Below are 14,086 nucleotides of genomic sequence, written 5' to 3' on the forward strand. Positions count from 1 at the left end.
CGTTGTTGTTCCTTTGTTTTGGGTTTTGGGTTTTGTTTTGGGGCCACATTCAGCAATCTCAGTGTTACTCCTCATTTTACACTCAGGAATCATTACTGAAAGTAGTCCAAGAACCATACAAGATGATAGAGATTGAAGCTACCTGCAAAGTTGACCATATCCAAGGCAAGTCCCTACCTGCTATACTGTGGTGTTTGTGCCACTCCCAGCAGTGCTAAGGGGTTACTCCTGGCTCTGTGCTCAGAAAAATTACTCCTGGCAGACAAAGGGGACCATCTGGGATGCAGGGATAAAACCTAGGTCAGCTGTGTGCAAAGCAAATGCCCTTATCACTCCAGCCCCTCTAGCCCTTATCATATTCTTAATGACCAAAATAAAAACTGTATCTAAGAACTATTATGTCAAATCCATATCCTACTATCTGTTCCATGTCTACACATCTCACTAGATATATAAAAACCTCAAATACCAAAATGAGCACTGATGAAGGTTATTGTACATTACATGACTGTAAGTAAATAATTAACAACTTTATCTATGGGGGAAAAAACTGTATTATGAATAACCTGTAACCATCGTGTTTAAATAAAAAAAAAATTTTAATTGAAAAAAAAGAAACCTCAAATATCTCTTCTACTAACAAAAATAAAAAAATAACCAGCCAAATTGTGTAACTCTATTTTAAATTTATAATAGCAATCCAGCAGAATAAGCAACAGCAATACCCACAATTTCTTGAATTTTCCACTACTTTTAGATGACTTGTATCTTGACGTTTGCCTAACCTTTTTGTGCCTTGTCCCTTAACTTGAACATCATAAATGACCAAATAATTTACCTCTAGTGCAATTACGCATGTGTTCTCACTCTACTTTTAGAAAATGTGATTAGGGCCCGGAGAGATAGCACAGTGGTGTTTGCCTTGCAAGCAGCCCATCCAGGACCAAAGGTGGTTGGTTCGAATCCCGGTGTCCCATATGGTCCCCCGTGCCTGCCAGGAGCTATTTCTGAGCAGACAGCCAGGAGTAACCCCTGAGCAACACCGGGTGTGACCCAAAAACCAAAAAAAAAAAAAAAAAAAAAAAAAAAGAAAATGTGATTAATAATCACTTGAAACATATATACAAATACGCATTATTTTTAACCGAGCTTAAAATGCAATTTATGCGCTTAATAGAATTTCTTTAACATGTTCACCTTTTATTGCTTACTATACTATTTTTATCCTTTACATAATAATGTAGAGTCCAATGAACTACAGATAGCTCTAATTAGTCAAACAAAAACACCTGGGGTCGGAGCAGTGGCACAGGGTAAAGCATCTGCCTTGCCCTAGGAGGGCTAGCCTAAGAGGGACCGTAGTTCCATCCCCCAAACCAGGAGTGATTTCTGAGCGCATAGCCAGGAGTACCTCTGAGCGTCACCAGGTACGGCCCAAAAAACAAACAAAAAAAGACATAAGGAAAAAAACAACCCTGTGATTTTTTTTTTTTAAGTGATGAAATGAGACTGTAGAATAAAAAGAATATCTCACTGGGTGTCACACTAAGTAAAGAGAAGCTGTCTCCTAAATATGACCAACTAATGTTTCTCATCAACTCATTTGAGACTAAAACAGAGTGAACGTGGAGATATTATGGTATTCTGGATTATAGGGCCCAGTAAGTCTCTACATTTTTTTTTTGGGCTTGGTTGTTAACGTATTCCACAGTTCTACAAGAGATTTTCTTTTCTTATAGAATGATCAACTTATAATGCATCATCTATCAACTTATATGCCTCTAAGATAATCATATTGATCTAGAAGTGTGAACTAATAATTAACAATGATACTTTTCACTACAAATACAACTAAGCCATCAAGTAGGCAATTGGACAAATCCGGAAAAAGTGTGTTTACAAAATTTTAAATATTTAAAATTTTAAAATTCAAATACAGGGCCAGAGCGATAGAATAGCAGGTAGGGAGCTTGCCTTGCACGTGCCCGACCTGAGTTCGGTCACCGGCATCCCACATGGCCCCCTGAGCATGCCAGGAAGATGTCCTGAGCAAAGCTAGGAATAGCCCCTGAGCATCGCTGGGTGTGCTTAAAAAAAGGCAAAAAAATAAAAATAAAAAAAAATAATTCAAATACAGCTGCTGGCTTGATATTTTACTATAACCTATCAAATACAATAGAAATACCCAGGAAAGAATAATCAAACCATCAAAACCTTTTATAAAATTAAATTCTTATTTCCTGAAAAAAGGAAGAGCAATGAAGCTACACATTGGTACATGACCTGTTCCTGGGTCAGGATTTTATATGTACCAAAGCAACTCCTCATTTTTTTTTTTTTTTTTTTTTGGTTTTTGGGCCACACCCAGTGACGTTCAGGGGTTACTCCTGGCTATGCGCTCAGAAGTCGCTCCTGGCTTGGGGGACCATATGGGACGCCAGGGGATCGAACTGCGGTCCGTCCAAGGCTAGCGCAGGCAAGGCAGGCACCTTACCTCTAGCGCCACCGCCCGGGCCCCGCAACTCCTCATTTTAATCTACTGAAAATTAGTCCAAGACACAAGGATTAGTAAAGAGGGATTTAAAGTAAGTAATAAACTAAAAAACTACAAGTTGACGGATTTATGGGGCTCGCAAGATAGAACAGCAAATGAGGTGCATGACAGGTTTAGAACATTGTTCTAAATACTTTTGTATGTTATTTCATTTACTCTTCAAAATAATCTTGTATGTAGTTGTTACTATCTTCATTTAACTTAAGGAACTCCGGTTTACAAAAAAAATAAAAAAGTGGGCTGGAGAGATAGCATGGAGGTAAGGTGTTTGGCCTTGCATGCAGAAGGTCAGTGGTTTGAATCCCGGCATCCCATATGGTCCCCCGTGCCTGCCAGGAGCAATTTCTGATCATGGAGCCAGGAGTAACCCCTGAGCACTGCCGGGTGCGACCCAAAAACCACAAAAAGAAAAGAAAAGAAAAGAAAAGAAAAGAAAAGAAAAGAAAAGAAAAGAAAAGAAAAGAAAAGAAAAGAAAAGAAAAGAAAAGAAAAGAAAAGAAAAGAAAAGAAAAGAAAAGAGGGAGGGAGGGAGGGAGGGAAGGGGAGGGAAGGGAGGGAGGGAGGGAGGGAGGGAGGGAGGGAGGGAGGGAGGGAGGGAGGGAGGGAGGGAGGGGAGGGAGGAAGGGAGGAAGGAAGGAAGGAAGGAAGGAAGGAAGGAAGGAAGGAAGGGAGGAAGGAAGGGAGGAAAGAAAGAAAGGAAAGGAAGGAAAGGAAGGAAAGGAAAGGAAAGGAAGGAAGGAAGGAAAGGAAAGGAAAGGAAAGGAAAGGAAAGGAAAGGAAAGGAAAGGAAAGGAAAGGAAAGGAAAGGAAAGGAAAGGAAAGGAAAGGAAAGAAAGGAAAGGAAAGGAAAGGAAAGGAAAGGAAAGGAAAGGAGAAGGAAAGGAAAGGAAAGGAAAGAAGGAGGAAGAAGGAAGGAAGGAAGGAAGAGAAGAAAGAAAGAAAGAAAGAAAGAAAGAAAGAAAGAAAGAAAGAAAGAAAGAAAGAAAGAAAGAAAGAAAGAAAGAAAGAAAGAAAGAAAGAAAGAAAGAAAGAAAGAAAGAAAGAAAGAAAGAAAGAAAGAGAAGATACTATTGAAATAATTCCCAGAGATGAGGGGTGGAAGGACCAGCTCACCATATGAAGCCCACCACAAAGAGTGAGTGAGCAAGAGAAATAACTGCACTGAGAACTATCATAACAATGTCAATGTGTAAGGGAAGTGGAAAGCCTGTCTCAAATACAGGAGGGGGGGTTAGGGGGAGAGAGATGGAGGCACTGGTGATGGGAATGTTGCATTGGTGAAGGGGGGATGTTCTTTTTATAACTGAAACCCAACTAAAATCATGTTTGTAAATACGGTGTTTAAATAAAGATATTTATTAAAAAATAAAGACGTGACTTACCCAAGTAGAGCCAGATACTAATTTCCTAATATTTTTTCTCTCTATCATACTATACTAACAATATTTGACAAAAAGAAAGTTCCAAGTAACTACCGTACAAGATCCAAAAAACAAACAAACTAGGAATTGATTCTATAAAATTTCCTGATAAAATACTTAAAATGTCAGAAGAGAACAAAAGAAAATATATATGCAAACCAACTATTTATGCTGAAAATAATATAAAATCAGAAATAAAGGTATAATCGTTTCATTTCAATTAGAGACATACATACTTCTCTCAAACTAATAAAAAGTTCTTTCAGAAATGCACAGAATCCAGAGTCTTTAAATATAAAAGTCTGATACCAACTATAGCTAAAGTGTGCAAAAGTTTCACCGGGACCTTGAGAATGACTGGAGTTGGATAGACTGGTATGCCTGGAACCCAGAGTCTGTCTTATGCCAATAAACTTCTGGGGTGAGGCCTTTTTGTAATCAGGTCAAGGATTTTTTTTTCCATTTTCTCCATTTTTCTGGACCTATGCAAACATTGGCGATTGCCACTATCACACCTTTACTATATTTTTTTTACTCTTATCCTTTAAGGGAAAAAAATACAACTTACTGAACTTAAAAACAAATTATTGTAGTAGAATGCCTGTCTCGAATACAGGTAGGGGATGGGAAGGGGGGGAGAGGGTAATGTTGTACTGGTGAAGGGGGGTGTTCTGGTTATGACTGTAACCCAAATATGATCATGTTACTTAAATAAAAAAATATATTTAATACAAAAAAGTTCTTTCAAAGTACAAGTTCATAAAAATATTATTTTTATTATGTTTTATGAAGTAAAAATTCATTAGTCAGTAATCTCTATTTCTTGGCTAACCTACGGGAAGGAAGAAATAAATTACCTGCGCAGATTCACATGTAATCAAAGGCAGCTCTGACGACACTGATTCAGATATTTTCTCATTTTCATGAGTGATGACATGGTCTTGCTCAGCTTGTGATTTAAGAATTTCTGAATTTTTATTTTCAGCTGGTCCTTCCTCATCACTGGAAACAACAACTACAGTGCAAAAGTATGTCTTTAAAGTATCACAATATTCACAAAAAGAGAAAAATCTAACTCAAGTAATATCTTTCTTATAATACTTCTCTTCCACATCCCCAATATAACAAATGCCCAGATTTCCCATTATTTCCCTTTCACATCTTCCTCCTTCCCACCCTTTTTTCTATTCTTCTGTGTCCTTTTTCTGCCTAAGCTGTGAAGCCAACAGTGATATAGGTATCTCTCATTTACTACATTACATTTCCTAATGCAATTTGTATATACCACACATAAATGAGATCATTCAAAACAGGTCCTAGTTCAGAGGTCTCAAACTTGTGGCCTGCAGGCCGCAAACGGCCCTCCGTACAACATTTTGTGGCCCTGCTCTAGAGGAATCTATTTTTGCTTTGTTTTGTTTTAGTCGTTTGGGTCACACCCCCCAATGTTCAAGGCTTACTACTGACTTTGTACTCAAGGATCACCCCGACTTTGCCTCCTGCGGCCCCCAGGTAAATTGAGTTTGAGACCCCTGTCCTAGTTGTAATGAAATATGGTGCTCTCACTCTAAATTCCACATATAATGTGCCTGCGTATATACATTATAATCATAACTATAACATGTTTAAGTCCACATGTACATGAGTTGTGCCCAAGAACAAGTAATGAATAGTTAAGAGAACACACGAAAGATTCTTTACAATTTTCTTGTTGGTGTTATGCAACTATTTCAAATACCAAAAAAATTAAATCAAAATAGATATAAAATGGTACTTAAAGGCCATACTCCATGTTCACCCAACAAAGAGTAGTAGTAATAGTCTTTTGATTATTATTCCCCTTTTATTTGGTTCAGTGGGCTGCACTCAGTGATGCTCAGAAATTATTCCTGTCTTTGTGTTCAGGAGTAACCCAATAGGCAGGACTCAGGGACCAAATGTATTGCTAGGGATTCCAACATGTGGGATATAAATCAGATGCCTTACCCTCTGTACAATCTTTCAACGCCTTAAGAATCATTCAGAGGTCCTTAAACTTTTTAAACAGGGGGCCAGTTCACTGTCCCTCAGACCACTGGAGGGTCTGACTATAGTAAAAACAAAACTTATGAACAAATTCTTATGCAGACTGCATATATCTTATTTTGCAATGAAGAAACAAAACAGATACAAATACAATATGTGGCCCGCGGGCCATAGTTTGAGGACCACTGAAACAGGAATGTAACTCAGTAAAATAATGTGCTTTACAGGTGTATGGTCCTGCGTTCATTCCCAGCACCGCAAAAAAATAAAAAAAGGTTTATTCACAATGTCCATGGATGTCATTGATAGGTAAACCACATCATAATCTAAATCACTATTTAAAAATTCATGTGTTATGAGAAATAGGCTAGGGATTGTTTGTTTCTATTTTTGTTTTTTTGCATACAGCTGACACTGGGGTTTGATCTCTGGCATGGCATGGTTCCCTGAGCACTGCCAGGAGTAACCCATAGCAGTGAGCCAAGAGAAAACCTAAAATTCTTTCATTCCTTTCTCCTGTCTGCTCCCCAATCTAGAAATCCCATAATTTTCTCCCCAGAAAAACGTAAAACATTCTTATTCCAAGAGAGGTCAAAGAAATAGTTTAATGAGTAAGGTGCAAGTCTTGCTCATAGCTTAAAGACCCTGACTTCCCAAATAGTCCTTCACCCACCAGGAGTAATCCCTGAGTGCAGAAGCAAAAATTAAGCCATAGGCACTTCTAGATGTCCTCCCCACAAAAAAAAAAAGTTAATATATACCCTATAGTATTTTTAAAAACCTGATTTCTTAACAAAAAGAAAATTAAGAAATCACTTACTTGGCTCAGCTGACATTAATGACTGGTTTCCTTCACTGTGCTCTCTTAACAGAGACTCTTCCATTGTATTAAATTCATTCTCCTCTTTCTCAACAAAGCCAGAATCCCCCACAGTGACCATAGAGATAGAATTCTCAAAAGTTTCAATGGCTGAACAATCAGAGGCGCTCATCGGCACAGTGTGGCAAATCAGCTCCTGACCAAGTGAGGGCACCTCAGTGAAATCACTTTCTATGATTCCAGGTGTAATTTCTTCAAGCAGTTTTGGGTCTTGATGATGATTTTCACTGGACATTTCAAAGTCGGTGGATACTACTAAGTAATTTTCTTTCTGAACAAAAATACATATAAAAATAGTATATTTCAATATTGGCTAGCAAAAATTCTAAGTTTTAATTCCAGAGAAAAGTATAGAAATAAATGTCACTTCAGTAACTATAGAAAACTAGTTAAACTGGGGCCGGGAAGGTGGTGCTAGAGGTAAGGTGTCTGCCTTGCAAGCGCTAGCATAGGACGGACCGAGGTTCGATCCTCCGTCTTCCCGTATGGTCCCCCCAAGCCAGGGGCAATTTCTGAGTGCTTAGCCAGGAGTAACCCCTGAGCGTCAAACGGGTGTGGCCCAAAAACAAAAACAAACAAAAAAAGCCCAGAAAACTAGTTAAACTGAGGCCGGAGAGATAGTATGGAGGTAAGGCATTTGCCTTGAGGCAGAAGGACAGTGGTTCAAATCCCGGCATCCCATATGGTCCCCAATGCCTGCCAGGAGCTATTTCTGAGCAGATAACCAGGAGTAACCCCCCTGAGCACCGCCAGGTGTGGTCCAAAAACCAAAAAAAAAAAAAAAATTTTTTTTGAAAAAAACTGTGTTAAAACATAAAACAGCCTTAGAATAGTAAATTATTTATGTAGTTTGGCTATTTGAAAATAGTTAAGGAATGTATTAAGTGTAGTAATTTTTACTTACAACAGAATTCCCTCAACTCTAGATAAAAAGTTTATGATGGGAGGGACCAGAGCAGTGGCACAGCGATAGGGCACTTTGCCTTGCACACGGCAGACTGTGGTTCTATCTCCTGGTGTCCTTTATGGCCCCCCAAGCCAGGAGTGATTTCTGAGTGCATAGCCAGGAGTAACCCCTGACCACACAAGGCATGGCCCAAAATTCAAAATAAAAAAATGTTTGGGCCCGGAGAGATAGCACAGCAGTGTTTGCCTTGCAAGCAGCCGATCCAGGACCAAAGGTGGTTGGTTCAAATCCTGGTGTCCCATATAGTCCCACATGCCTGCCAGGAGCTATTTCTGAGCAGACAGCCAGGAGTCACCCCTGAGCACCACCAGGTGTGGCCCAAAAAAAACAAAAACAAAAACAAAAACAAAAAAATGTTTATGATGGAGAAAATTTTTTTTTCTGGTTTTTGGGCTATAACCAGGGGTGCCCAATGAATACTACTGACTCTGCTCTCAGAAATTACTGCTAGTAGTGGTTGAAGGACCATACAGGATGCTGAGGATTGAGCATGGGTCAATGAGTCAATTGAGCTGGGTAAAAGGCAAAAGCCCTATGCCCTATGCTATAAACCCGAATTAATTTTTCTGTACGCAGAGAACTCCAAACCAGGACAATGTATATAATCTTCCCCTAACACCATTCTCTGCTTTATCCATTTTAGAGAAGCATGTGTTCTTTACTGAACACCTATCTCTTAGAGGTATCTCTTTGCTTTTTTCCTGTTCACTTTCTATCTTCTCTCTACTCCTCTTTATTCCTTTTCTCTCTTTCTCTCCACTTTCTACTTCCTCACATTTCTCTATCCTAATTAAACCAAAACTATTTTACTTCTCTTTTTTTAAAAAAGAGAGAGGAAGGAAGAAGGAAGGAAGGAAGGAAGGAAGGAAGGAAGGAAGGAAGGAAGGAAGGAAGGGAGGGAGGGAGGGAGGGAGGGAGGGGGGAGGGAGGGAGGGAGGGAGGGAGGGAGGGAGGAGGAAAGGAGGGAGGAGGAGGAAGGGAGGGAAGAAGGAAGGGAAGAAGGAAGGAAGGATAGGAAGGAAGGAAGGAAGGAAGGAGGAAGGAAGGAAGGAAGGAAGGAAGGAAGGAAGGAAGGAAGGAAGGAAGGAAGGAAGGAAGGAAGGAAGGAAGGAAGGAAGGAAGGAAGGAAGGAAGAAAGGAAGCAGCAGTAGCTGCTACTGTTGGAGCCAAAGACAAAAGAAAGGAAGAAAGGAAGGAAGGGAGGAAGAAGGAAGGAAGGAAGGAAGGAAGGAAGGAAGGAAGGAAGAAGGAAGGAAGGAAGGAAGGAAGGAAGGAAGGAAGGAAGGAAGGAAGGAAGGAAGGAAGGAAGGAAGGAAGGAAGGAAGGAAGGAAGCAGTAGCTGCTGCTGTTGGAGCCAAAGACAAAAAGTTTCTATACAGGAGGCTCAAGTTCAATTCTTGGCACCACACAGACCCCCAACTACTGCCAGGAGCAGACCCAAATACCACCATGTGTAGCCTAAAAACAAATTGAAAAAAAAAAATAAGGTTTAACAAATTAAGTAAAATGACAACTGAATAAAAAAAAAATAAATATATATAAATATATATATTTGGTTTTTGGGCCACACCTGGCGGTGCTCAGGGGTCACTCCTGGCTGTCTGCTCAGAAATCGCTCCTGGCAGGCACGGGGGACCAATATGGGACACCGGGATTCGAACCAACAACCTTTGGTCCTGGATTGGCTGCTTGCAAGGCAAACGCCGCTGTGCTATCTCTCCGGGCCCATAAAAAATTTTTGTTAAAGATAAATGAAAATGAATCTGAGTGATAGACCCAAATTATTAAGTAGTAACATCAAATGAGAAAGATTTTTAACTTTGTGTTTATAATATTTAATATTTTCCCATTAACTATATTACTACAAATGTTTCCCTTTAAATTGCTGTTTAACTATCAGAGCATGAAAATGTGGATGAAAGAAAATGTTGTCAAAATAAAAGAAAGTTAAGATAGGTCAACACTGGCGGTGGGATTGGCCCTGATTCATTGTATATGTCTAAAATCCAACTATGAAGAACTTTGTAAATCACAATGGTTTCCATAAAGTAAAAAATTAAAATACCGTTTGGCCAATCAATTTCTTTTTATCACAGAACAAATTAGTTCATACTTACTGTCTGTTCTGATTTATCTAAAGAAGCAACAGGATCATAAGAATCAGGTAAATTACTTCTAAGCTTTTTCTTTCTCTTCCTGGAAATCAGAGCAGGTTCCACTTTTGAATCAGAGTATGTGTCCTCCCTGTTTCTGTCCTCTTCTTCGAGATGATCACACCCTCTATTTCCACTATTAAAGTCTTTAAAAAAAAAAAAAAGTAACATAAATATAGCACAAAAAATTACAGAAAGAACCCATGTACAAGAATTCAAAGAACTATCACAAAAATGTACTTGGTATAGTACTGCAAATTCATTTTAATAAAAGACACCTATTGAGCCAGAGCTAGTATAGCAGGTAACGTGCCTACTTGCCAAGCACCTGACCAATCTAGATATAGTCTTCAATAACTAATATGATCCTCCAAGGACCATAAGGAGTATTTCCTGGGTGCAGGCCCAAGAGAAATCCCTGAGTATCACCAGATGTAGTCAAAACAAACAAAAAAAATCAAGGGGCCAACAAAATAGTGCAATGGGGTAAGGTGTGCCTTGTATGTGGGCAACTTGCATTTGATCCCTGGTCAGGAATAATTCCTGTGTTTAGATCCAGGAGTAACACCTGAGCATCTCTGAGTGTGTCCAAAACAAAAAAAAAAGAAGGTACCCATTAATCCATTGATTAATTCTGAAACTTTACTACACTTGTAAATATAAAAGGACACCTGAATTTAAATTTATAATGCAAAGTAATGTTCACTATGTAATATTAGATGGGTTAGGGAGATAGTTCAATGGGTTGGACAGAGAGCTTGGTTTGCATTCAAGAGGTCCAGGTTCAATCCCCAGCAACACATGATCCCCTTGAACACTACTAAGAGTGACTCCTAAAAACTGAACTAGGACCAGTAGCCCACGAGCAATGGTATTGTAGCCCTCAAACTAGGATAGGAAGGAGGTGAAGAGATGAACATACATTAAAAGGAATTACTTGGGGGGAAGGTTTGGGGCAACAAACAATGGTACTCAGGGCTAACACTTGACTATATATGCTCAAGTGTGACTCTTTTTTTTTTGTTTGTTTGTTTTTGGTTTTTGGGTCACACCCGGCCTTGCTCAGGGGTTACTCCTGGCTGTCTGCTCAGAAATAGCTCCTGGCAGGCACGGGGGACCATATGGGACCGGGATTTGAACCAACCACCTTAGGTCCTAGATCGGCTGCTTGCAAGGCAAACGCCGCTGTGCTATCTCTCCGGGCCCTCAAGTGTCACTCTTGACAATGCTCTGAGGAGCATATAAGGTACAAGGGATTGCATGAAAGACAAGCATTTTAACCCCAGTACTACCCTCTTCATTCCAGAACAATTAATAACCAAAGCAAGTCAATTGAATATAGTACATTGTCTCTTTTCTGCCTAACTGCATATGAACATAAGATACATATAAAATATGGGAATTTCATGTTTTAAAGTATTTTGATAATTCGCTCCGATTCTAAACATTGGTTGGCTTCCTTCAATTTAAGTTTTCTACATACACAGATACTTTGTAAAGTGAAAATTGTGAGACATACCTTCTGCTTTAAAAAAAAAATTACCTTTCCTCAGCAGATAACTATGATATCCAATCATTCATACGACTATTAATAGCCTTCACTGTGTTTCTTCTCTCTAAATATCAAGACTGTCATTTTACGTCTTCAATAAATCTACCAACCCTCCAGTGAAGGATGTGTCTTTTAAGTCAAGAAAACATTCATTTTAAACCTAGGTCAAATATTAGTAGAAACGCTTAGTATTTCAGTTGTCAATGGACATTCCATAAGTAAAATGTCTCTTAGAGGGTTCTGCTTAACTAAAAATTATATATTGAATTACTTTGCCTTTATTTATTTTTTTTTTTTTTTTGGCCTCCCAAGTGGTGCTCAGTGGCTCAAAGTCACTACCAAAAATTCTCAGCAACCAGGTGGAGGTTCAATGCAAACTCTCCAGTATGTAGTTGCTTCTTGGATAAAGTGGGACCTCCAAGGTCACACCCAGAATACTCCAAGGCTTCCAAGGCTGGATTGGTCACATGCGCCTTAACCCCAGTGTACATTCCAGGCTCTATTTTGCTTTTTGTTTTTTGTTTGTTTATTCGTCACACCCGGCACGCTCAGGAGTTACTCCTGGGTCTGAGCTCAGAAGTCATTCCTGGCAGGCACAGGGGGACCATATCGGATGCCTGAATTTGAACCACTATCTGTTCAAATCTGCTGCATGCAAGGCATACGCCCTATCACTGTGCTATCTCCCCAGCCTAAAATAGAACCTAAAATTATAAGTATCAGTTCAAAATTTATACAAGTCCCAAAGCAGTTTCCTTGTGAATTTGTAGTCTATTATTCAAGTAACAGACAGATCTGACCTCTCTGGTTATCCAAAGTTCCTCAACATTATACAGCTGCTCTTTAAATTATCTTTGATTTTCTAAAAGCAAACTTTAAAAGCACTCAAATACAATATAAAATTATATTAAACTGAAATTCTAAATGTAAATGCTACAGTAAATAAATGAATGGCATGAAACTGAGAAAATACTTGGGGGGGGCAGTTGGGGACACAACCAGGGGTTATTTCCAGCTCTATGCTCAAAAATCATATCTGAAAGTGCTCAGGGGACCATATGCAATGCCAGAAATTGAACCCAGGTGGGCTATCTTCAAGGCAAATGCCCTAGCTGCTATACTATGTCTCCAGTCCCAAGAAAAATATTTTTATATAGGCATTTTCCCACAAAAAGTTACTTTTCACATGCCAGTCAATACTATCTCATAGAGGGGCCGGGTAGGTGGCGCTGGAGGTAAGGTGTCTGCCTTGCAAGCGCTAGCCAAGGAAGGACCTCGGTTCGATCCCCCGGCGTCCCATATGGTCCACCCAAGCCAGGGGCGATTTCTGAGCACATAGCCAGGAGTAACCCCTGAGCGTCAAACGGGTGTGGCCCAAAAACCAAAAAAAAAAAAAAAAAAAAAAAAAAATACTATCTCATAGAAAAAAAAATAATAAATTTGAGTTAGACATTGTAAAAATAGAATTTCACCTAATAATAGATTTAACTTGCAAAATCTATAGAATATATAGTTAAAGTGATAATAAATTAGTTAAAGTAAAGTGATAATAAATTCCTAAAACTAAATAATTCTGATGACCACAAATGCATTATTTTTACTATTTATTTTTTGGGGGCCCAGGCCATACCCCATGATGCTTAGAGGTTATTCCTGACTCTGCACTCAGGAAATACCATATTTTTTACTCTATAAGACAAACCTGACCTTAAAACAGCACATAGTTTTTAGTTGCTCTCCTCCCCTGCATTCAGGTTTCAGCTCCAGGAGGCATTCGGTCCATAAGATGCACTTTTGGGGGAAAATAAGTGCGTCTTACAGTACGCAAAAATACGGTGCTCCTAGCAATGCTTGGGGGACCATGATCAAACCTGGTCGAACATCTGCAAGGCAAAAGCCCTACCCACTCTACTATTTTGCCAGCCCCTACAATATTTCTTTTAACATGCATTTTCCCTGTTGCAAGTTTAAAATTCCACTATAACTTTTAAGTAATATGCTCACATACTAAAAAATTTGTTCTTCAACTATTCTTGCTTCACCCAAAACAGTGGAAAAGTAGGTGGTTTTTAACAGTGACTTTGGGTCAGAGAACAGTAGAAAGGAATGAGCAAGTGCTGTGCACGAAGAAACCCAGGTTCGATCACAGGTCACCTAATACCACAGAAGAAGGCAGGTGTGGACCCCCTTCCCCAAAAAAAAACAGCTGGAAATAACCCAAACTTTTTGGCTATGTCCCCACAATAAAACAAAGTCTTTTTTTTTTTACCTTTATTAGATGATTGATTGGTTTGGGGCACACACCCAGGGGTGCTCAGAGGTTACTCCTGGCTCTGCACTCAGAAATCAACCCTGCCAAGCTGGGGACCATATGGGATATGCCAGGAATCCAACTGGGCCCTCCTCCCAGGTCGCCACATGCAAGGCAAACAAATGCCTTACCACTGTACTATCTCTTCGGCCCCAAAAAATCAAAGTCTTAATTATAAGAAATGAGCCCATTGGTATTAACACTTCTATTTTTATATGGTAAC

The 14,086-nt window shown here is 39.4% G+C and overlaps 1 protein-coding gene across 1 annotated transcript in view; it reads right to left on the bottom strand.

Annotated features, from left to right (window-relative positions):
• The window catches only part of SENP7 (SUMO specific peptidase 7), a 115,447-nt gene that overhangs the window by 41,953 nt on the left and 59,408 nt on the right, over positions 1 to 14,086 (bottom strand). Inside the window, exons 8-10 of the mRNA XM_049785597.1 lie at positions 9,965 to 10,146; positions 6,821 to 7,151; positions 4,833 to 4,990 (exon numbers count right to left, since the gene is read on the bottom strand). Coding sequence (XP_049641554.1) covers positions 4,833 to 4,990; positions 6,821 to 7,151; positions 9,965 to 10,146 — 671 coding nt within the window. The remainder of the gene's footprint in view (positions 1 to 4,832; positions 4,991 to 6,820; positions 7,152 to 9,964; positions 10,147 to 14,086) is intronic.

This window comes from Suncus etruscus, chromosome 13, assembly GCF_024139225.1.
Source record: "Suncus etruscus isolate mSunEtr1 chromosome 13, mSunEtr1.pri.cur, whole genome shotgun sequence".
Lineage (NCBI taxonomy): Eukaryota > Metazoa > Chordata > Mammalia > Eulipotyphla > Soricidae > Suncus > Suncus etruscus.